Source organism: Vipera berus, assembly GCF_964194415.1.
Source record: "Vipera berus genome assembly, chromosome: 7".
NCBI classification, from domain to species: Eukaryota; Metazoa; Chordata; class Lepidosauria; order Squamata; family Viperidae; genus Vipera; species Vipera berus.
This window is the reverse complement of record NC_138209.1, coordinates 23,521,324-23,546,596: the sequence shown is the minus strand read 5'-3', so window position 1 is coordinate 23,546,596 and position 25,273 is coordinate 23,521,324. Positions and strand designations below refer to the sequence as shown.

At 33.8% G+C, this 25,273-nt stretch overlaps 1 protein-coding gene across 1 annotated transcript in view; it reads left to right on the top strand.

Moving 5' to 3' along the window:
- Window positions 1-25,273, top strand: part of COL25A1 (collagen type XXV alpha 1 chain) — a gene marked incomplete at its 3' end in the record, with an annotated part of 303,888 nt that overhangs the window by 259,941 nt on the left and 18,674 nt on the right. Inside the window, exons 18-32 of the mRNA XM_081332774.1 lie at window positions 1,025-1,087; window positions 1,785-1,853; window positions 3,788-3,832; window positions 6,468-6,512; window positions 8,190-8,267; window positions 10,708-10,731; window positions 13,599-13,643; window positions 14,369-14,413; window positions 14,668-14,748; window positions 16,606-16,668; window positions 17,395-17,445; window positions 17,991-18,017; window positions 20,280-20,360; window positions 22,051-22,086; window positions 22,879-22,932. Coding sequence (XP_081188900.1) covers window positions 1,025-1,087; window positions 1,785-1,853; window positions 3,788-3,832; window positions 6,468-6,512; window positions 8,190-8,267; window positions 10,708-10,731; window positions 13,599-13,643; window positions 14,369-14,413; window positions 14,668-14,748; window positions 16,606-16,668; window positions 17,395-17,445; window positions 17,991-18,017; window positions 20,280-20,360; window positions 22,051-22,086; window positions 22,879-22,932 — 807 coding nt within the window. The remainder of the gene's footprint in view (window positions 1-1,024; window positions 1,088-1,784; window positions 1,854-3,787; window positions 3,833-6,467; window positions 6,513-8,189; window positions 8,268-10,707; window positions 10,732-13,598; window positions 13,644-14,368; window positions 14,414-14,667; window positions 14,749-16,605; window positions 16,669-17,394; window positions 17,446-17,990; window positions 18,018-20,279; window positions 20,361-22,050; window positions 22,087-22,878; window positions 22,933-25,273) is intronic.

The window sequence follows — 25,273 nt, the reverse complement described above, 5'->3', positions numbered from 1 at the left end:
CATGTCACATGAGCTTCAGACAAACAAGTTCATCAATAATGTGTGTGCGGGAAAGCAGATAACAAACTTTCTAAAAAGCAGAAATATTGTTATGTGAAACAATCAGGGTAGCTGTACTTGAAGAGAAAGTTTTGGAGAAGAAAAATAAATGACAGATTAGGAACCACAATGGATTCTAGGCAACTTGAACTATTGAACGTATCTTGGTTACAGGAAAGCTCGCATAAGACTCCTATAGTATTTTTGGCTGGGGTCCAAAGAAGACCAAAGAACGGTAAACTAGTGAGAGAATGTCTTCTCAGCCCAGAGGGACTTGGGGAAAGCTTTAGAAAGATATCCACTCTTGCCAACCTGAGAGAGAATGGAAACCATTATAATTAATACCGATGATCACTTTTAAGTGGAAAGAGGGTGGTAGAAAGTTATATATCTAAATATCCACAAACTTAACTTAGCTATATTTAGCACAAGTAACAACATATTACTGCCATATATTTATTCCTTTACACCAGTGAAGTCCTATATAGTAAGTTCCCAGATATATTAGGAATCCTTGTCCGAATACGTTGTTGTTATATGATTGTTGTACCCTGCCCATAGTCTTATGAATAGAATACTACCAAATACTGTAAATTGAATGTGTGTTTTTAATATTCTGTAATTTGCAAGTGATGTCTAAGTAAAATTATTTCTTTTTTCAATAGTATATTGCCTCAATTAGTTTTTTCCTGCCATAAACTAACTAAATACAGTATAAGATATATATACATATATCAGGTGTTCATTTCATAAAGTCGTGTGCTATAAAAGCTTCTGGTTCACTTGCTTTTCTTAAGTTAGGTGGGGGTTTTCTTGAAGAATTCTTTGCTGATGGAAATCAAACATGATTAATTGTAGCTGTCCATAGCCATTGGGTTACAGCTAGAAATATGACTAGGGAAAACATAACTGGAAGAAAATTCATGTTTTCTATAATTATTCACAGTTAAATTAACAAAGTTTTAATGTGCTTATTTGTTAAAAGGGTGAACCAGGTTTCCTAGGTCCACAGGGAGAACCTGGATTGCCAGGATTGCCAGGGACAAAGGTACAATTTACATTTTTTCCTGATTACACACAATTTGCTCTATATCAGATCAGTTGGAGCCTAATCGTTGGAATAGACATTTCCCTCCACAACCATTAAAGTCTTACTAAAGGGAAAGTTTATCAGACTGAGATCACAACCCACCCCTTTACAAATTGTGTAATGTGTGTAAAATAAATTAATTAAATTAAACCACTATGAACTCTATAGGAAATGATGCAGGTGTGATTATTTTATATACGTTCTTAATTGTACAGCCGAGACTTTATCTCATTCTCTTTTTAAAAAGAGGAACCGTATTGCCTAAAGCTTCTTTTATTTCGTGAAACCAGTTGGAGTTATCAATACCTAAAACTAAAACCAATAAATGAAAGTTGGACAATTTAAATATGGGAAACATTATCTGTTTTGCCTCTTTTTTCCATCTGTAATTATTCCTATTTTATCCATAATGTTCAGGAATTATTTACTTTTGACAAATCAGAAGGGAAAAAACCCCATATATAATGGCACTGTAATCTATTCATACTCTCCTTCTCAGAAGAGGTTTCTACTAATGTATGTATTGATCAATTGCCAGTTTGACATACTCTTTGATATTACTTCTCTTTGATGTTTCAACAGCAACTCTCATCAATACCAAAAGTTACTGATGTTCTATGATGCATCTGTGTGTATGTGCTATGATTTTTAACAGGGTGAAAGAGGAGAAGTAGGAGCTCCTGGGAAAGGTGAACGAGGTGAGCCTGGAGTTCCAGGGCTAAAGGTCAGTTTGGTTTCACTTTGAAATATTTAGAGGGCCTTTGAGAACTCTGTGTTTAGCAGGTTTTTTAAAGACATCCTTTGTTTCAGGAGGTTAACTAGAACCAGAAAAATCAATTTCATTGTGATTGAACATGTATTCCAAGTTATTTAAATGTATGTGATTCATTTTTACCACATAGTCCAGTCAAAGTTAATTAAACAAATGGAGAAGTTTCATATTAATAATAAAAAATGGATGCTATGCAAATATTACTTATAGTCATACTTAATGGGGATTAAAGTACTTTTGACATAACAAATACAATAAAACAAAAGTCTGATTTCTAACTATAAGGTTGGAGTGGTCATTGAGGCAACTTTAAACAGATTTCATCATTTAAAGTAGAATTTTCAAAATTCTATACGGTTAGTAACTGTGTCTAAGACAGACAGAGAAGGAAGGGAAGGAAGGAAGGAAGGAAGGAAGGAAGGAAGGAAGGAAGGAAGGAAGGAAGGAAGGAAGGAAGGAAGGAAGGAAGGAAGGAAGGAAGGACCTTTAAAATTGTACTTTGCGGAGCAACTCAACTGATTTTCTAGGTTTTCATTAGCAATTCAAAACCTATGCATAATAATGTCCTGCTTTATATGAAATGATCATAAAGAGTTAGTGATAAGATGGGTAGCTATATAAATATTTTAAATAAATAGAAGTAAATAAATAAAATGTTTTGGATGATCTTCAGAACAAAACTGTTGTAAAAATAGAATCTGTTGGATTTTGCTCAACTTCTAGTGACTGCATGGATATTTCTATGCAATTTTCTTGGCAATAATATGGAGGTGATCTATCATTACTTTCTTCCAGGATGTTTTTCCAATTCTCAATTCAGCTGGTAGCCTTGGAATTAATGGTGATCTCCTATCTAAGTACTAAACTGATCCAGCCCTCTCTAGGTGTTTTGTTGTTGTTATTGTTGTTGTTAAGATTAGCCAAAATAAAGGCAAAGTCCAGGATGTACTAGGCTTCTGCAGGATCTTCCCCTTTCATCAGAATGATACATGTTCCTCTCCTTTTGTACATTAATATGATGTCACAACCTATGAACAAAAGGAACAGAGCTTACATTGTATCAATACAATGCTGTTTTCATCATTTGTTCCCTTTGACCCCATCAAGCGAAATGCTTCTGACTAGGTGTCAAATTCTTTGTGCATCAGTGAATTCTCCCCAGTGTTTTACCAAGAAATTCAGATTGAGGGACTATTTGAATTTTAAAAGGAATAAGAACAGAAAATTGAGACTTAATAAATGTGATTTCATACAACATAACTAAACATTTTCCAAAATATTTCAAAGTGTCTTTTTATTTGATTTCTACTATTTGTGACATTTGTTTCTATAATTGTGTATAACTGTGTATGTGAATTTCTTGATTCCAGTACATTCAGAAATTCTATTGATATTTTTATTAAATCTTTTGCATGATCTGGAAGGAGGCCACTTTTGTTTAAGAACATAAGTTAGTGATAAGAAGGAGCACTAAAGTATTGGTCTGTAAGTTGCCAGAGGTGAATTCTCATTTCTAAGGCAGGAAGGAGGAAAAATGATTGACTCAAACAAATATTTTCAGCTTACAAATTGTATACCTGACATCTTCACTTAGAAGTCATAGGATGTTTTTCAGGGAGTTAAGGAAATAATATACCGTGGAACATCTACAAAACACATTCAGATTTTCTTCTAATAATCCTCTTGTGTTAAATCATCATAACATGCATGATTACTCAGCTTCTTATAAACACATTTGTCTCTGTAGTGTAACTTTATAATAGCAACTATTTTAATATGCATAGTTTCTTCTACACATTTACTTCCTGTAGACAAAACTAATTCTTTACATTTCTCTTTTTACTTTTTCTGTCTCCTCTCCATTTTGTATGTGTTCCAACATGCAGGGGAGGTCAGGTGAATCTGGAACTAGAGGCCCTAAAGGGTCAAAGGTCAGTCATTAGCAACATCTGGTTTTATTGGTTAAGTACACTAAACCAACACAGTTATTTATTTATTGCCATTTTTGCATGTGTGAATTCTGTATGTGGATGGGGTGCTATGTATAGTAAGCATATGTCATTGTCTGTTTCTTTTAATAGAATGTTCAGAGACTATCCATTTAAAAAGCAGCAAAATTATTTTCAGTAACTGAAAAGACAAAGTGTATATAACCCTTAGCTTTTCCTAGTAAAAGTTTTCACTCCCCAGTTAACTCCCTTTTCCGCTATTTCTGAGTTCTTTGCTATATAAGGTCCTGTCTTTTCTTCCAACTCGTTGATTAGTACCACATTTTAGTGCAGTATTGAGGTTTACACTAAAGTTAAACAAGACATTTCATACTGTTTGACATTAGACATTAAGACTAGCGGTTAGAGGCAGAGCATGCTCTGAATGAAAAGTGAAGATGTTAAAAGTATGGAATAACTGAATCTTTTTTGACCTGAGGCAAAAAAGATGACAGAATAGGTTTCTGATAACCTGCTTTCAGGAATCCAGGATTCTATTGCCAAAAAAGGTGCTTTCTGGTACCATTAGATAAAGGACGGCTTTCTCTGATTATTTGAATTTTAAACATGGGAATAAATCTCCAGGTTTCCATTGTGCTTGGAAAAAACTGGCTGTTGGGATTTTTCTATAATAGATGCAAAATCCTTATTTTTTAACAATTATATATCTGGTAAATTAGTAAGGTAATTCTGAGGTAATCTTTGAATTTATCCCCATATATAATGCATTGCAAAAGTCAATTTTCATCATAACCATGGAAATTCAGTTTTGTCTGGAAATTTGTATATCACATCAGAACCTGGTGACTACAGGCTTATGTAATTACAATGAACAATTTTCTGAATTGGCCTTGCTCTTTCAAACTGATGGTTGCAACTTTCTTGACAGGAAAGTATACAAAGAACTTTTTTTTTGAAAAATGCCTTCTGATGTCTTCTGGACATATAGAATTTTAAGTTTTAGTTAACAGTCCAGATTACAGTTGGTGGAGTAAATTCTAAGTATTGCAAAGAAACATACCTGGGAGACCCAAAATTGGAAGAAATGCTTTGAGATATTAACTCTAACTGTAACTTGAAGCATTTCTGACATTTTAATTGTTATGAATGTAAGCAATGTTTATTGGTAAAGAGTCTTAGAATAGAATAGAATAGAATAGAATAGAATAGAATAGAATAGAATAGAATAGAATAGAATAGAATAGAATAGAATAGAATAGAATAGAATAGAATAGAATAGAATAGAATAGAATAGAATAGAATAGAATAGAATAGAATAGAATAACAAGGCTGGAAGGGACCTTAGAGTTCTTTTTAGAGTTCTTTTTCTCCACCACCACCCCTGCTCAAACAGGAGTCCTCATTCTATCCTGTACAAATGTTGTCCAATCTCTTCTCGAAAACCTCCAATGATGAAGCACCCACAACCTCTGGAAGCAAGCCATTCCTCGGATTAATTATTCTCACTGTCAGGAAATTTCTCCTTAGTTCCAGGTTGGATTTCTCTCTAATGATCTTCCACCAGTGGCTTCTTGTCCTGTCCTCAAGTGCTTTGGAGAATAGGTTGGCCTCCTCTTCTCTGTGACAGCCCCTCAGCTATCATGTCATCCCTAGTCCTTCTCTTCGTAAGGGGGTGTGATGGCTCAGCAGTTAAGATGCTGAGTTGTCAGCTAGAAAGCTGACAGCCCAGCCTTGCAAGGTAGTCCAGGCAAGAAACAAACCCAGAAATACTCTTTCTACTTTTTTGTAAGGTTACATTAATAGAATCTTTCAAGCCTCAAAGTACATTTCTCCCCTGTTACCTTTACAGCACCCTCCGCCCCCCAAACTAGGGAGGATCCTTTCTGAAATATTTTCCATGGCCACATTCTTTCTGTGGCTAAGCTGCCACTTATCCAAACATTGCCCTTACTGCAGTTCTTCCCTATTCATTCCACATTATCTTTTTCTTCATAGGAAGATTAGAATTATTAGAATCAATTCATAATCCCTATTTGGTAAACAGGTTTGATTTTTTTTGCCTACTTTTACAAAAGCAACACCCTCCTTGCCATGTACCCCAGCCTTTAAAAAGCTGCTTCTTTTTCTCCCAATCATCTGCAGTTATAAAATGTTTTCTCTGCAACCATCGTTGCAGCTCTTGAGGAAAACAGCTGACCACAATATTACAGCCATGCCAGCTTCAGAACTTTCATTGACAATTTATGTGCAAGAAACATGCCATATTGATAACAAGACAGTTACCTCCTCATACCAATCTCTTGTAATTATTGCAGATTGCTCAAATGTATTTAAGATTTGCTGAGGACAGAGGAGGCTGTTTCCGTTTTGTTTAAGAGGGAATGACAACCTTTTTGGTGACTCCCTCGAGCAAAACAATAATTAAATGATTACTTTGCAATCTTTATTGATCAGGCTACTGCAGGAGCTTATTGGTTTATGGTATTCCCAGCTTTCTCTCAGTGCTTCGAAAGAATTAAGACAATTTTGGCACCCACTTCAAAATTCTGTGGAGGAATTGGGAGGTTTTGGTGACTTTAGTTTTCTTCTGTAACAGCAAACTTTTTTTCCCCACTAGGGGGATCCAGGAAATAACGGTGATATGGGAGCAATGGGACCAAGGGTAAGTGAGCTGAAATATGTTCCTTAACTGACAGTATGCAAAATAACTCCCTTGAGGCAAAGGGATTCAGTCATTATTTTCAGGTCTGATTATATAATCTATATCAATGTTTCTCAATGTTGGCAGATGTGTGACCTCAGTTCCCAGAATTCCTCAGCCTTTATACTTTGCTTTATACAGTGATGGATAGGGAATTCTGGGAGTTGAAGTCCACATATCTTCAAACTGCCAACACTGATCTAGAAATATAAGATACACTTCAATAATGCATTGAAAAAAGTGAGTAGTGATAAAATGTATTCTAACAGCACTGACGTATTAATATGCATCCTCCAATAGGCAGTCCTTTCACATTTAATAATCAGTCATTCATTAACATATAGCATATAGATATACTGATTCTCACAAATATTTGTCTACTATTATTAATAATAATTTATTAAATGAATGTCACCTGATTCTAAACGATTTGATGTTGTTTTTAAACATAGCATCTACTACAATTTACACATCTACAACCTTGTGCATTAAATAACTGATATATGAAACTAAGTTACATACATATACTCAGAGACTACAAAATAGATTGGAAATCTTTTATTCTCTCTCAAAAAACAAGAAAAAAAGAAATGGTGATTAGATATAACGAGTTGCATTCTAGAGTTTGAAAAACTAATATTGATATGATTTAACATGTGCTAATAGTCCAATAAATATCAATAATCTGTGCTTTGCTGATAACACTATAGCTGTGAAAATACACAGCAGCTGAGACCATCCACTTTGCTACTGGTGATCTTCTTTTTCCCTTCTTCCATCTTTTCCAGTATTACAGATTTCTCAAGAAAGTGGGGTAATTGTACAATGTATTCAAAGTATACAATAAAAATTACAAAGAAACTCATTGTAAATGTAGAGCAGACTAAGCTAATGACAACAGGTATAGCAACCATAGGGACACGGTGGCTCAGTGGGTTAGGACGCTGAGCTTGTCGATCAGAAGGTCAGCAGTTTGGCGGGTCGAATCCTGAGTGCCGCATAGCAGAGTGAGTGCCTGTTACTCATCCCAGCTTCTGCCAACCTAGCAGTTTGAAAGCACATAAAAATGCAAGTAGAAAAATAGGGACCACTACAGTGGGAAGGTAACAGCATTCCATGCACCTTTGGCGTCTAGTCATGCCGGCCACATGACCACGGAGACGTCCTCGGACAAGTGCTGGCTCTTCGGCTTTGAAACGGAGATGAGCACCGGCCCCTAGAGTTGGAAACGACTAGCATGCATGTGCGGGGAAACCTTTACCTTTACCTTTTTATAGCAACCATATTTAGAGCTGACAATAAAGACACTGAAATAATTATAATTTCTACCATTTTTGATAGACTACCAACAAAAATAGAATTAGTTGTCCAAAAACAGTTTGAACACATTGTGCAAAGAAATTTTTCCCTAATCCCTTTGAGCCTTTCGTTAGGGCTAAATTAGGAAATAGATGGAATTAAAATACATTAATGTTCACATATACTAGTGGAATGAAATGTAATAAGTTATACTTGCAAAGCGAGGTTAGGAAAATGAAATTGTTTTTATTGCATTCATTAACACATCTTGTTATGTGGGCTTGTGACAAATACGACATGTTTGTACATTTCCATGTTTGCACATTGCTTTTTTTATAGGGTCCACCTGGAGAAAAAGGCGACCAAGGTGCCACAGAAATCATTGACTTCAATGGAAATATCCACGAAGCTTTACAGGTTTGTGATCAATATACAATAAATATAAGATGCTGTTGTTCATATGTTACCAGTATAACTCGGTAATAAAGCATATACTTTGCATATATATGATCCCTGGTTTAATTCCACCATAACAGAACTTGGAAATGTAGATAATAAATAGTAGGTGTGATTCAATAGGTAAATGGGTTTCATGTATTTTTGGAAAACACCATGTACAATGATTATCTGGAACAGATTGTCCCTAATCTGTTGTTCTTTGGATGTGTTTGAAACATCAACATGTACATTTTCTAGATAGCATTGCTTCTAGCTACATTGGCTGGGAGTTCTGGTTCCAACTTTTAGGAAGGTACCAAATTAGGGAAGCCTGATCTGGAATCTTACTTGTCGGCATTCTTCCATGATAGCATTAAATAAATGATTGCTTTTGCAACTGCAGATCTTTGCTTACAATTTATGGTTAATAGGATGATAGAATATATTTCAATATTAAATATTTGTACTGAGTTAATCCAAAATGTCATAATAAGGAGCAGCAGCTAATTAATCATATATTAGTTTGGGGGAAGTTAAGTAGGGTCAGATTCAATTAGTATTTAGATGGGAAACAGCCAAGGACTATAAACTAATTTGGGAAGTTCAACAACAACAACAAAAGGCAAGCCAATTCTGTTAAGAAAAAGGAGTCACATACAAATCAATGGGTATCTTTCCCCTTGCTTTTTTCTATCATCCAAATTAGTTCACAAACATGTATATTTCAAATGAAGTTATTTTAATGACTACATGGGACAATTAGTTGTAAAGAATTTTATTATATTCTATTGTTATCTTTACCCATAGTTAGGTAATGGACAGGAAAGTCTTATGTAAATTACATCTCTTGTAAAAACTTTCTGAAAAGATATTGCTATTAATTTATGTCCAAAGTTGTCTTCTTTTTTAAAGTCAGTCTGATGTAAATGAAATCACTATAACCACCTGGGATTTAGCTGATAACATTTGACTTATTGTTTGCTTATATGAAGACTTGAGAACCAGCTAAAGTGTAATATTTGTAGAAAACTCAGATGTTAAATATGAGAAATGATTGGATACTCCATATATAAGTGTCCAGTCCAGTTACTAGTCCCTCAGAATAATCAAAAATTCTTCATGAAATGAGGCTCTTTAATCTAGGTCACTCAAAGAATTTTGAATATGAAATAACAATGATTCTTATGATGTAGTCATATATCTATCTACTCAAAAAACTGTCTCATTATAGATATATGTTTGCAAACATACTTTTGTCAATACTGTATAAGATTCATCCTTTTTTTCCAAGGACTTTTTCAAAGAACTTTTCAAGCTGTATAGAATTTAATTTTGATTCCTGTGGATGATGCTTAGCACAGTAAACAAAAGACTCACTATAGAGTTCAATCACTAACTTTCCTTTCTGAAGATGAAAGTTATAAGTTATAGCAAGATTTTTTTGCATGAAACCTACATTCCATAATCTTTACAGAATAGAAAACTTTCATCACTGAAAAGTACAAAGTATTTAATGTCTACATACAAAATATAAGATAAATACATGAACAGCAGTCAAAATACTGCAGAAATAAACATTTAAAAATAATATTCTTACTGGATTTTCCAGTAACCTTCAAAACACTGAAGAAATAAACATTTTAAAACAAATCCTTTTACTGGTGATAAAATAATATATAAGTACAAATAGGATTTTCATCCAAAATATAGGAATTAATGTACTCTGTCTATATAAGCAAGACGTTATCCTCATGCTAATTGTTTAGACAAGGTTATAAATGATTAAATTAAGCATTTAAGTAAAATTTAAAGTTACTTTTTGATAAATGCTAGAACACATTCTGCGCATCTTTTGGAAGTCACACAAATTACTTTATTTGAAAAACATATGTCATTATCAGATATAAGGAAATATTTCTTTTAGTTAAATTGTGACCATAATTCTTTATTTATATGTATTTTATTTGTCCTTGCTCTATTGAGATATTACTATTCGAGATATTTCAGCACTGTGTAGTTTATTCATATAAATATCATCCAGTTTAAGTCACAAATCATTAAATATAAATAATTATAGTCACTTAATTATTTATAATCGCACAGATATATAGAGAGCATTATTTGTGAGTTAACAAAAATTGATCTTAAAGTCATTATAATAAAATAGGAAATTGACAGTACTGTTTCTTTTTGAAAGCAAACAAAGTAATTCAAAGTAAGTACCTTAATACATGGATTGTTTAGTATAATTACTTAGATGTAAAGATGTAAGAGTAATCTTTTATTTGGGGGGAGCTAGTCAAATGCTTCTCTCAAACTTTCCTCAATTTTGTGAAGTCTATTCCTAAACAAGCAAAGTATTCTATTTCAAACTGAACATCTGGTAACATTATTTTCTGCTAATATATTTTGCCAACAGAGGATTACCACCTTAACTGTCACGGTAATTCCTATTGCATGATGGTGTTTTGTTTTTTTCTGTGATGTTGCACGTTTAGAGTTATTCTGATTTATGAATGTGTCTTTGTCTATCAGATATTAACTTTGCATTATCATCACCTCTATTTTCTAAATCAGGTATATCAGTGGAAAGTTAGGACTCTAGTTTTACTTACAGTAATTAATAGAAGCAGCATGGCCATTTCAGCAAAAAAAGTAGGGATTCAAGCTTTCTTTTTTTAAAAAAAATGCTTTATTGATTAAAGCTTTCATTAGCATTGTAAAATCTGTTTAACCATGTTTATTAAAACCAGGCACTGGTACAATTTTCAGTGGGAATTTTAAAATGCAAAGGATTGATTTTTCCTGTAACTTACTTTTCTGAATTATTATTTTTTTAAAAAAATCATATTGGTTATGTTAGAAGATACAGCACAAGCTTGCTCCAAAATTGTATTTATTTCATCCAGTATAATTGATATATGTTTAATTGCCATAAGTATTTTTTGAACACAGTTGGATGAAATTTCAATGCAACATCTGCCCTTTAAAAATACTCCTTTTCTATTCAGAGTCAATAATGACTAAAAGGGAATACTTGTATTATTTCAAAATGTGTAATATAATAACAGAAATTGAAGCCTAATTGAAAACATCCCTGAGTCTAAAATTTGTACTTTCCCATTGGCCTTTTCACCTCTCCTTTCATAAATTTACAGGTAAAGTAAGTTATCATGGAAGTCAGCCAAAAATAGATAAAGAATGATATTTCCAGGAAATATACTTGTTAAGGTGCTGAACTAGAAAATTGGGAAATCATGAGTTTTAGCCATCCTTAGGTATGAAAGTCATCTGGTAGACTTTCGGATTCTCTCAGCCCAACTCCTCTTAAAGAGTTGTAATGAAATAGAAAGACCTACAGTTGTACAAAATAAATGCAGGTTATTTGTTATTACGATGATAATAATATTTAAGTGGGGTTTTGTTTTTTATAATTCATGTAAGATAATTAGGTGTTAGTAGTATTTCAATGAAGCTTTTGCTTTATTTTATTTGTTATAGAAGTTTTTATATAAATAGATTTTTCTTTGTTCATTACTTCATCGCTATATCGCACTCAGCATGAAATACCTACATGCTAAATTAGTATTGGAAGAAAAAAGGTAGCTCAATGACAGCTTGTATTATTGATTTATTGTATAAATTGTGTGGCATAATGTCTCAAGGGCAATTCTTATTCTTCTGGTCTTTACTGCTTATCACATAGCAAAGCAGAAAAGATCTCTGATTAAAATCATGTAGAGCAAAGGTTGGCAGCATCAACTTGGCCTCAAATATCTTAATTGTTGTGATCAGACCCCCATAACAAAACAAGCTAGAGTTTTGTCTTGTCATTCCTATTTTTGGGAGTTTAGCTTCCTGTCGATGTCACTCATCCCAGCTCTTGAGGTGTGTGACTTTTTAAAAATAAAAAAAACAAACTTTAAGGATGACCTTTTTGCATAGATGCTATTAAAACTCTGCAGAGACTGGGCAATTTGTTCTGCAGTTATACCCTGGGGTTTGGAAAATAGTTGTGAACCTACCATTAGCAGCTAACCAGACCATATTTTATCCTACTATAAGGCAGTCATATAACGAAACCTTTTCCAATGAAACCATACAGATTTGTTTTATCCAAGACTTATTTACAAGATTTATAATTATATATAATTATACAAGTTTACTAGTTTGAAGTATGCAGAGAGGAGGGCAATAATCTTGTAGTTTTCCTTTCTCAGTACTTTCTGCATAATTTTCTGGTACTAGGGACTCAGTCATCTTTGAAATGAGATTATAGCCTTCTCAACTGGGATTCCATGAGTCTCTAAGCTCCACAGAAGCGCACTAGGGGTTCTGCAAGAGATCATGATTGAAAAAAGATATTTTTATAACATTGCATGCCATGTAATTCTAGTGCTCACAGTGATTGGAAATTTTATGTGCCAAGATTCAGCCTATTGCTTTGCTAGTGTCGTACATGTTGTAAAGCATTGAATAGGTTTCTTCTGTGTGTGTGTGTGATTTTTATGCAGGGTAACCTGAAACCTGAATATTATTTCAAAGGTTCCTCCAGGGCAAAAGATTGAAAAAGGCTGTTTTAATCTGAGCCAAGCATGATTTGTCATACATATCCTAATCCCCACTATTTTTTTGTCCTTTGATCATGTTAGTTGCTTATTTAATCCCTAAATTGATAAAAATTTTAATAATTCCTAGACACTATAATATAACTAAATCAGATCTAACCCCATCCTTGCCTTGTCTTTATCTCTTTGGCAAGATTGTAAATGAAAATTAATGTTCTTTTTTTTCATCTTGCTAAGAGTCAAATTTGCCTATCCTGGTATAATCCAAAAACGAATATACAAACAAAATCCTGGAAGTCTTGAAAATTAATTCTATTTAATTCTGCCTGCAAGCATCCAATTCCTACCTATCTTAAGGGGTATATATTACAGGTTGGCTAGTCTTAAACTAGGAATAGGCAGCCTTTTAAATAGCCTATATAGGGATCAGGTAAATTGGCTATTATTCTACATCAGATTGCATATCTGTCATTGTCTACCAAAAATTATTTAGTTTGTTAGGGTCAGATTTCATCACTGCTGTTTAATAACATCGCTCTAATATTTAATTGTAACATATTTTGTCTGTCTATCTGTATATGGTCATCAGTTGTCATTGGTGTTGTTAGTCCTTGACTGTTTTAATGCAGTTTTCTTGTTGTGATGCTTATTTTGCATAACATATTAAAATATGTTTCAGAAAAAGTTTAATGAATGTATGGATAGTGGATACTGCAATAAAGTGAATTAATTTTATATTTAGGGTCCTCCAGGCCCACCTGGACCCCAAGGATTGCAAGGATCAAAGGTGAGCATATCAGTTGTATTTGTGTGTTTATCAGTACATTATGTATTTGATATAATTTATAATGACATGTAAGTCTCTATCACTGTGTGCTTTGACAATATTATAAGACACTCGGATGATTTAAGTAAAAATATTTAGTTCAACAATAACAAATTATTATATAACAACTAAGTTTTTTCAACAAATTTAACAAAATGATCATAACGTAATTTTCTTACATTATTCTTGAAGTGCTTTAAAAGAATTCTAAATACCAAACTCTTGTAAAGCAAGATTACATAGTCTATTATTCATGGGAATACTAATTAGGGAAGAATTTCTTGGTATCCCAAAGATTATAGACCTGTCCATTTGTTTCTGGTCTTTTGTGAAGCCATTAGAGAGAGAAACTTTGTTGAACCACATCAAGAGCCAGCAGTGTTTTTTATTGTTGTTGTTGTTGTTGTTGTTGTTGTTGTTGTTGTTGCTGCTGCTGCTGCTGTTGCTGCTGCTGCTGCTGCTTGTTTCAAGAAAGCATATTTTGGAAGTGAATCAGAATTCCTACTTCAAACTAAATGACAACATTTGTTAGTTCAAGAGTTGAAGTAGGTGCCTTTGATTTCTTCCTTGTAAGAGGAGAAGGCACATTAATCAAGCAGACTTATTTATCTAATATTAAATTACATTATATTTCAAATAATAATACCACAGTGGAATTAAGTTGGAGTTGGATTTTTTTTTTGCAGGGTGAACCTGGATCACCAGGATTATCTGGTGCTGATGGGGAGCAGGTACTTGAACATGTCTTTATAATATTACTATTGATAAATGAATATGATATGATAATGGTTCACCAAAAACTGAATATAAAGAAAGAAAGGGAGGGAGGAAGAAGGAAATACTGCTATCCTTAAATAATAAAAATATTGCCAGATATTAATGTAACTACATTTTTTATTTCTGAAGTTAATACATTGGTTTAGTTCATGTTGATTAACATTGTTAGCATAATGGACATTTCATAGTCATAAATATGTTATTTCAGGGTCCAAAAGGTTCAAAGGGTGATCTGGGTGACCCAGGAATACCAGGAGAAAAAGGAGGTATTGGACTTCCAGGTTTGCCAGTAAGTTTGTTTAAAATTGTCTTTGATGGCAACATTTCTCACTTCTGCTTCGGTATCTTTTTCTCAAAGACGAATCATATTGTTTTTATTTTAGAACATGTTACTTGGTGCTATGCAAAAAGATTTACATAAAGGAAGTACAGCAATGGAAGACGGGGAGAAAAGAGTGGTAGTTTTAATTAACTTCAAATGAGGCTTAGCGGAACCAAAAGATATGAGTTTTGAGGAAAACTTTGAAAGAAGAGAAGAAATAGTGAGGTTTTTTGCGGAAGAAATCCCAAGCATATGTAAATAAAATTCTCCTGCAAAATCAAAAAGGTTTAGAAATAATAAATCATTCTTGATTTATCTTCCTTTGGAAAACTTTAAATCAACTACTTCAGATGGCAAATCAATTAATTGTATTTTAACTCCAAGATGTGATAAAGCTAACTAGCAAAATTAGTGGGAGGTGAACTCTTTACAAGATAAAGCAGTATAGGAATAGCTTAAAATGCAATGTTATTTGTATGTTATTCTTCATGTTAACGTAAATATACTCATTTGCCATTCTACCTGGGTAAACACTGTTGATTTTAGCTCATTATACTGTGCCACAGAGTATTTAAAGTATTCTCCATCCCTCCATCTCTCTCTCTCTCTCTTTCTTTTTCTCTCTTCCTTCTTATAGTGTATTATTAATAGCCTGACCAGGAGATAGCATTCCTGTGAAAACATTTCCACATTATCAGGCATCTTTAGGTTCTTACTGTATACATAAAATGAAAGCAGCTGTGTATAGCATCCCACTGAGCAGATAAAGAATTGAAAACACTGCTGATTTGTTTTGGGGCAGTTATTTTTCTTCTCAAGTGTACTGCTCTCACAAGGGTGATGACACATTTCATACATTTAAAGTTCATATCAACTGCAGGAAATCAGGAGTCAAAGAGGTTCAAATGAATATTGGTTTAATGCGTGGTAAAACTCTTTATAAGAAAATGAACTACTAATGGTTAAAACAAATTGGGGGTAGATAAGAGTCAATAGAATTCAAGCTGGGATGGATTTAGATCTCTAGTGGGTGTGAAAGAATTCAAAACTGATAACGTGATCGACTCCTTCTTTGGTCAGCCTGGTCATCTCCTACAGTTCAATGTTAAGCTCAATTCAAACTCAAACAAAAAAACAATATTTAAATAAATCTGAAAATATTTTTCTTGCAACTAAACTTCTTTAACATAGTAGGTGTGTTTCAAGTTTCTACAAATTAGCTTGAAAAAATACAGCAGAATATAATAGTATTGCATCCAAATAATTCCACATTCAGTTCCTGCTATCTCCAAGGGGCATAGAAAAACCCAGTCTAAGACTCTGGATGGCCATTATTGGTCACTGTAGAATCATTTCTTCAACCTGATGCCTTGGCTGACAAAGATCCAACACTACATGGCATGTTCTAAATATCAGAATTGTTTTGAACATCAAAATATAAGGGTCACCCTATTCACAATTATGAGTATTGTAGATGTGCCAAATACACAGATATATTCAATGTTAGACATACTGAGTATATTTGTAACTAATTTTCAACACATCAGACCCTATAGGAACACATAAAAAACTTTTTGATTACATCATTTGAGTTGCACCTGACATCTTGAAATAACTGAAGCTGGTATCCAGCACAGATTCAGCCAGCCCAAAGATGATTCAGATGCTTTGGACTGAATTTATCTGCTTGGAATAGGAGGCTAGATAACAGTATAAGAAAAATTAGATCTTATAATTAAATATGTAAAGTCATGTTTTATTGCAGAAAAATTCATCAGCTGATAAGATGAAAGTATTTATAATAATACCCTAACATTTTTGTAGGGATCCAATGGAATGAAAGGAGAAAAAGGAGATGTTGGATTACCAGGTCCTCAAGGTCCCTCTGTAAGTCTTGCTATATTTTTTCAGGGTTCCTGTAAAATAATCTTTTTCTAATTACAGGTAGTTATCATTTAATGGCTGCCCTATTTAGTGACCATTTGAAGTTATGACTATGCTGAAAAAGTAATTTAATGACTAATGTTTGCATTTATGATCACCAAAGCATCCCCACTGTTATGTGATTGAGATTTGGCTGCTTTAAAACCAACAGGCATTTACAACCAAGGCACAATCCCACAATCACATGGTTTAAATACCGTAGCCACTGTTTTTTAACCAGCTCCAATCAGAAATTAAAACAATATAACATCATATTAAAACTATGAAACTGAACAGATCAAAACATTAAAAGCAACATGATTGCTATATATGGGCTTCATAGCCATCTCGCAGAATCAGTGGAGAAATGTGAAGTAAAAATGAGAAGTCATGGTCACATGAAGTCTTACTTAATGGCCATTGGGTGATTCGCTGTATGATTGTGGTGCAAGGGATATAGGTTTTGCTTAACGATTTTCAATTTGATTTGCAAACTGCCCTGAGCTTTAGGAAGGGTGATACAGAAGTGAAATAAAAAACAACAAACACAACATGCTCTAACAAAGGGTAGCACCAGTAGCACATCCAAGGGATTACAGCTAATTGCATGGTCCCCGCAGATCAGTCAACGTTGTTAAATGGATAAACTTATTTTCTAAATATATATATATATGCATATATTTTACACAGCTCATAGGATCTCCAGGTTCTCCTGGTCCACATGGTCCACCAGGACCGATGGTAAGTATTTTTAGCCATCTATCTATTGTGTAGTTCATGAATTAAAGCAATCTATCAGTGTTTCATATCCTTGAAAGCCTAGATGTCCACATAAAAAACCCTAACATTTTCAGGAGCTCTTAGTATAGAAGAGATTGGGGGAAAAGAAGAAAAATTCAGTTGGTATCAAATATTTTTCTAATGAATTGTAATATAGGCAGAAATGTGAAAGAGTAATTTTGCAAAGGTGCTTTTGACTATATAAATGTAAGTAACAAGATCCTATTGATTCTGCTTCTGATCAGTGTTTTTTACATATTTTCAAAATCTTTAGAAAACATTTTGGAGTTGAAAATTGATAGAGGCTTTTAATTTGTTAGACTTGGCTTGACTTTTGTTAAATAATTAAAGATATTACTCAATGCAGTTTTGCCCAGCAATCCCTTCCTAAGTCATACACATGGACACATCCACATGCATACACACTGAGAGAGCCCCTCTAATATAATATATAGAAACAATATAGAAATGCATCCTGTAATTGTTATTTTTTAATTTATTTTTAGGGACCTCATGGACTCCCAGGGCCAAAGGTAAAGAATTTAGTCCACAACTAAAATAATTTCCCTAATTTGTCATGCTGTCATTCTCATTAATCATGTTGAGGCATGCACTTAAAATTTGTCCTTGTCTCATTTTTCTGTGAATTTTTTTTAATATTCGTAAACCTTTAAGCAGCTGCTTAAAATAAAATGTCAAAACATATATAAGGATTTATGGCAATTTCCTGTGTCTGTTCCACATCAATGTAAGCTAAATTAGCTTTCTATAATGTTAATTATGGAGAGCCAGTATTAAAATTTAGTGGTCTGGTGATAGTTTCAAACTATGACATTTGGAACTATCTTACAGAAAAGTTTAAGAAAACAGAGGACGAATGTTTATGTACTTAAGAAGTTTTTTAAAAATATATTTTCTTCTTTTACTGTCTTTTAGTCTTCTAATCAAGCTAATTTCTTTTCTTCAATTAATATGTTCTTTTGAATTATTTTGCCCATATCTTTGTATTTGAAAATCTATGTTCCTAACAATACCAGTTAAAAAATCCACTCTAGTGGTTCAAAGTATTATATAAAATATATGGGAATTTAAATGTGCACACAAACACATTGTTCAATATTTATCCACTTTAATGCTATTTGCATTTATTTTTATTTATTTATTTATTTATTTTATTTTTTTATTTATTATTTTAATTCCATTTATATCCCGCCCTTCTCCGAAGACTCAGGGCGGCTTACAAGCTTAGCAGTAGCCTTCATTCTATGTATATGCCTGCTTATTAGGGTTTTCACACACACCCCAAGCGGCATTATTACAAAGTCAGCTTATTGCCCCCAACAATCTGGGTCCTCATTTTACCTACCTCGGAAGGATGGAAGGCTGAGTCAACCTTGAGCCTGGTGGGACTCGAACCTGCACTAATTGCAGGCAGCTGGTGTTACTTAAGGAGGCATTAGCCCACTGCTCCACCAAGGCTTATTTATTTATTTATTTATTTATTTATTTATTTATTTATTTATTTATTTATTTATTTATTTATTTATTTATTTTTGGGACTTATATGCCGCCCTATCTCCCGAAGGACTCAGGGTGGCTAACAACAATAAAAAATACAATAATACAAAAGTTAAAAAAGAATTAAACTAGCAGCCCCAATAATAAAATTAAAAACATTTTAAAAATCCCTGTTGTCAGTCCAGGTCAGCCTGATGGAAAAGGAATGTTATATTTATTATTGCTATTATTATTATTATTGCTATTATTATTGCTATTATTGCTATTATTATTATTATTATTATTATTATTATTATTATTATTATTATTATACGTATGTATACACACACACACACACACACACACACACACACACACACACGTCCCTACTAAAAAACAAAATCAAATTGTATGCTACTTTTTAGAATCTGAAAACCATAAAATTCTATGGTCAAAGCTATAAATTAAACAAAAATAAATGTACAAATAGTTCCCCTTTAGAAATTTTATTTCGCAGAGGTAGTGAATTATTTTTACATTTCAATTCTTTGTAAGAATTGGGAAAATTCACTGGAAATTATCCTGTTTTTTAAAAATTTTTTTATTAATGTTGGTACAATTAGAAATATCTAGATTTTTTTCCAGGGCAAAAGAGTTCCCTTATCAGATAATTTCAGAAACGTTTAAATTTTAATAACTTTGGTGGTCAGTAAGCATTTAATTACTTTTGGGGTAACTGTTACATTGTGGTCATTAGAAAGGATAAGCCTTTATCCTTTCACAGTCTTCCTCTGTTTAATTGATGATAGCCATGCTTAAAGGTTTGGAATGTTTTCATGAAATAATGCATATTTTAGTTTGCTATCTGAAGAAAAAGCCAGTTAAGGCAGTGTAGAAAAAAAATACTTTGTAATTCTGATTGATCAAATCACATTCACATTTTTCTGGTTTCATTAATTTTGTTGAAAGCCTGCAAGATTATCAATGGATTGGAATACATTTGCCATAAGCAACATGACAGTAAAATCATATTGATCCAAATTATTCAGAAACATTTCAAGATGTATGATTGAAACATGGAAGTCTATATAGATAGTTTTATGCTATCTACTCTAATAGGAGTCATGACTATTGCTATACAATTTTTTTTATGATCTAGCAATGAGATGATCTATTTTGATAAACATAACCACTTAAAACTGGATTTACATTCATATCCTTCACTGGCTCTCTTCTGTCCCAGCTTGAGTATCCCTGTCAGCATCTTCACAAAATAGCATTTATACTTTTATATTTAGGGTGAACCAGGGTTAAATGGTCTTAAAGGATTGAAGGGTGAACCAGGTCACAAGGGTGACAGAGGGCCCCTTGGTCTCCCAGTAAGTAAAATACAGATTACAAACTTCTCGTTCTACTTTCAGCCCAAAACTCTGGTTTACTCAATAGCAAATATAAAGCTATCTCGTGCTGAAGTCTTTTTCTTAATCAAGTCTAATCTTGTAACATCCCATAATATATGGTTTTGTCATTTGTTGCTTTTATATTGTTATTTATTTGTCAGTTGGCAATGTTAATTAAAATTGTGACTTTATACCATTAATTATACCATTAAGTGTTGTGTAATGTTTTGTTTAAATATTAACCATTGTCCACACAAAGATTGTCCATATGCTAACTATAGATTTTTGTTTAAACAGAGTGGCTGCAATTGTAATACATATATTTTTATGAGGCATTTACTGTTAATATCCTAGGGAACAAGTTTAACAAAGTATTTTTCATTTGCTTATAGAAGTATACCTTCTATGATTTAGCATTGTTTGGAATTGTTCTCATTTGTGTAGTATTAATTCATTGGTAGTGAGTGAACTTCATTAAAATCCCTATTTTGTTTTCTGGAAGTGTTAAGCTTTCCTAAACATAAACTAAGTCATATCAGTGCAAAATTCACTGAAATGAAAACCATACAAAAGTAAAAAAACTGAGAAAATCTATTCAAAAGGGGCTTTCATCCAAAGTCAAGTCCATTTAAATCCATTCAGCAAGAGCTTAACTCTGTTTTGTTAAAATTAATGGAAATATAATGCATAACTTTGCTTGATCAAGGTGTGACTTACGGGCCATCATATACATAAAATCTACCAAATAAAGCTATCTGACATCTTTAATTAACGTTGGTATGTGTGTGACAGCACTGCATTGATCTTGTTCATATAATATCCACAGGGATCCTATAATGCATAACTTTGCTTGATCAAGGTGTGAAAATACTCACGGGCCATCATATATATAAAATCTACCAAATAAAGCTATCTGACATCTTTAATTAATGTTGTTATTTGTGTGACAGCACTGCACTGATCTTGTTCATATAATATCCGCAGGGATCATATAAGTCTCAGCAATATCAAATTGAGTGTTGCAAATTTGACAGATATTTCATACATGATGGCTAAACTTCTTGAAGTAATTGGTAAAATAGCTCTAATTTTAATATTCTTCCTATACTAATCATGACTACAAGTTACCAGTACTACAAAGCACTGCAGCAGCTTACCTAGGAATTTATTACAGATTGTCATTCTGTAAAAAAACCAGAAATATTTTAAAATATTTTATGGCTTTAAGTCTGTTATCATGAGAGTGTATATTTAATTTTTGCTGCACTACTGCTTTCTTAGTGTTTTAGTTATGGTTATAAACATATACTTATATCTTTGTTTTGCTTGAATATCTCTCACTAACTTTTAAATAAAGATGTGTTTATTAAAGATCAACAAATACTATATCAAGTGAACTTTGTAGCACTAATGCATCTAAGGACTAATTCTGATCTCATTAAGCAATTCCACTAGGTAATAAAATTACTGTTATATAGCCTCTAGTAAAACCATAAACCTGTTATGTTATGTATACATTATAACTTATCTAATGCAGTAGTGTGGTACTTATTCTTGTGTAATCTGTGTATAAAAAAGAAGTTGTACTTGTTTATCACCACAGTTACTAATCTCACGTTCTTGTCATTCGTGTTATCCCTGTCATCTGTGCTTCCGCTTAACTATACAGGGAGCATCTGGCTTAGATGGGAAGCCAGGAGCCCGGGTGAGTCCTTCCTGTTCCTATGTCCTTCTTCACTCCCAAATATAACCTTATATATTGATAACATCAAGTTACAATATAATTGTCAAAGTCAGTTTAAAGAAGTCCATCTTTCTCTTCCTTTACTGACATTAATCCAGCCACTTTAGCTTGATTTAAAGAAAGGCAAACACCACGATGGAAAATTGTTATTTGTGTTAATGTTTTATATGGCGCCCTCCCCCTCAATTGGATGGTATTTTCCATATAGTTTCAGCAAAAAGCCCTCTAAAATTTACAATGCCTGGGATGAGCAGCTTATTCATAAAGTTGGAAGATACTAAATTTACATCATGAAGCTCTACTGTTATTTAAAACAAATTACTCAGCTTTCCAAGAGAGTGATGGAATAGTTTAGTTGACCATATAAAATCTCCTTTTTCAGCATGTCACCTCTCCCATCTATCTTTGTGAGTCTTTATGTGAATTCAGCATGGGATTTTCTTATGTTATCTCCCTTTGCTTAATCTTTTAACTCTTCCTAGAAAAAGATCCCTTAAATTTTAAATCTTACATAAATCTAAACAAGCAAGTAAACATTCAAGAGATAGAAAAAAGCACCTCAGAGCTTTAAGGAATACTGTACAAGTGGGATTTTTGAGTCTGCGAAAGCAACCTTCTCAACAACTAAGGCATCATTCTAATCCTTGTTCTCAATTGTTGACATCACGCTTGATTCCATATTGATTCATTCAATATAAAGCTTAATTTGGGCATTCCTAATATTTTTCAGCTCATGTTTTATTTCTTTTCTAGGGTATGGATGGTCCCATTGGTCCACATGGCCCTGCAGGTCCAAAGGGAGACAGAGTGAGTGCACGTCTGAGATGTTCAAATATACCTTAATAATATTGTATATTTTTGTGTTCTGTTCAAATTACTTACTGAAATGTGGTGGTTGCATTCACAAATGCCTAACCTTACTGAATTTTCTCATACTTTAGGGATACATAAAGCAATAAACCAATAAAGCACAGGGTTTTCACAATGTATCAAGACATACAGAGATGATGATCATGGTCATGATGATAATGGTTACAAAAATCTACATTCTGCTTAATATTATAATTCTTACACAAATGCATCTGTTATAGCTTTACCAGAATCTTTTATACTACTAATGTATTGTGTTTGAGGCACATGCAAAAGCATCGGAGTGTCTTCAAAGGTGTTAATAGGAAAATGATTTATTTGCTGCACAACCCAATACTGCATTTTTTTTGTTTCAACAGAGAAAATTGTATTGTTCTTTTGGTACTAAGAGGTCCCTCATCAGAAAGAGTAGTAGTACTATTACTACCTCTGAAAGTTGACCACCCAAGGGACTGAACAAAAGTGGTCAACACACATAGCGAAAACACAGGAAAAACATTCATACAACATTGTATCATACAAATCAATGTTGTTGTTGTTGTTGTTAGTTGCGAAGTCATGTCCGACCCATCACGACCCCATGGACAACATTCCTCCAGGCCTTCCTGTCCTCTACCATCTTCTGGAGTCCATTTAGGCTCACACCTACTGCTTCAGTGACTACATCCAGCCACCTCATTCTCTGTCGTCCCCTTCTTCTCTTGCCCTCAACCTTTCCCAGCATTAGGCTCTTCTCCAGTGAGTCCTTCCTTCTCATTAGGTGGCCAAAGTATTTGACTTTCAACTTCAGGATCTGGCCTTCTAAAGAGCAGTCAGGGTTCATCTCCTCTAGGGCTGACCGGTTTGATCACCTTGCAGTCCAAGGGACTTGCAGGAGTCTTCTCCAGCACCATAGTTCAAAGGCCTCAATTCTTTGGCGCTCAGCCTTTCTTATGGTCCAACTTTCACAGCCATACATTGCAACTGGGAAGACCATAGCCTTGACTATATGCACTTTTGTTGGCAGGGTGATGTCTTTTTAGCATGCTGTCTAGATTTGCCATGGCTTTCCTCCCTAGGAGCAAGCGTCTTTTAATTTCTTGGCTGCAGTCCCTGTCTGCGGTGATCTTGGAGCCCAGTAAAATAAAATCTGTAACTACCTCCATTTCCTCCCCATCTATTTGCCAGGAATTGAGAGGGCTGGATGGCATGATCTTGGTTTTCTTAATGTTTAGTTTCAACCCAAATTTTGCACTCTCCTTCTTCATTCGCAACAAGAGGCTCTTTAGTTCCTCTTCACTTTCTGCCATTAGAATGGTATCATCTGCATATCTTAAGTTGTTGATATTTCTCCCGGCAATCTTAATTCCAACTTTTGATTCATCTAGCCCTGCCTTTCTCATGATGTGGTCTGCATATAAGTTAAACAGGCAGGGTGACAGTATACAGTATATAATATGGGATTAAAATAAAAAAAAATTAAAAAAATACAGCCTTGCCGGACTCCTTTCCCAATTTTGAACCAATCAGTGGTTCCGTGTCCAGTTCTCACTGTTGCTTCTTGACCAGCATATAGGTTTCTCAAGAGACAAATAAGATGGTCTAGTATTCCCACCTCTTTAAGAACTTGCCACAGTTTGTTGTGATCCACACAATCAAATGCTTTAGCATAGTCAATGAAGAAGTAGATTTTTTTTGGAACTCCCTGTTACTCGTCCCAGCTTCTGCCAACCTAGCAGTTCGAAAGCACGTAAAAATGCAAGTAGAAAAATAGGGACCACTACGGTGGGAAGGTAACAGTGTTCCATGCGCCTTTGGTGTCTAGTCATGCCGGCCACATGACCACAGAGATGTCCTCGGACAAGCGCTGGCTCTTTGGCTTTGAAACGGAGATGAGCACCAGCCCCTAGAGTCGGAAACGACTAGCACGCATGTGCGGGGGAACCTTTACCTTTATCTTTTTAGCTTTCTCCATGATCCAGCGTATGTTGGCAATTTGATCTCTAATTCTTCTGCCTCTTCGAAATCCTGCCTGTACTTCTGGTAGTTCTCGATCCACATACTGCTGGAATCTAGCTTGTAGGATTTTAAGCATACAGTAACTTTACTAGCAAGTGAAATGAGTGCAATGGTGTGATAGTTTGAACATTCTTTGGCACTGCCTTTCTTTGGAATTGGAATGTAAACTGATCCTTTTCCAATCCTGTGGCCACTGTTGAGTTTTCCAAATTTGATGGCAAATTGAGTGTAGCACTTTTACTGCATCGTCTTTTAAGATTTTTAATAGCTCAGCTGAAAT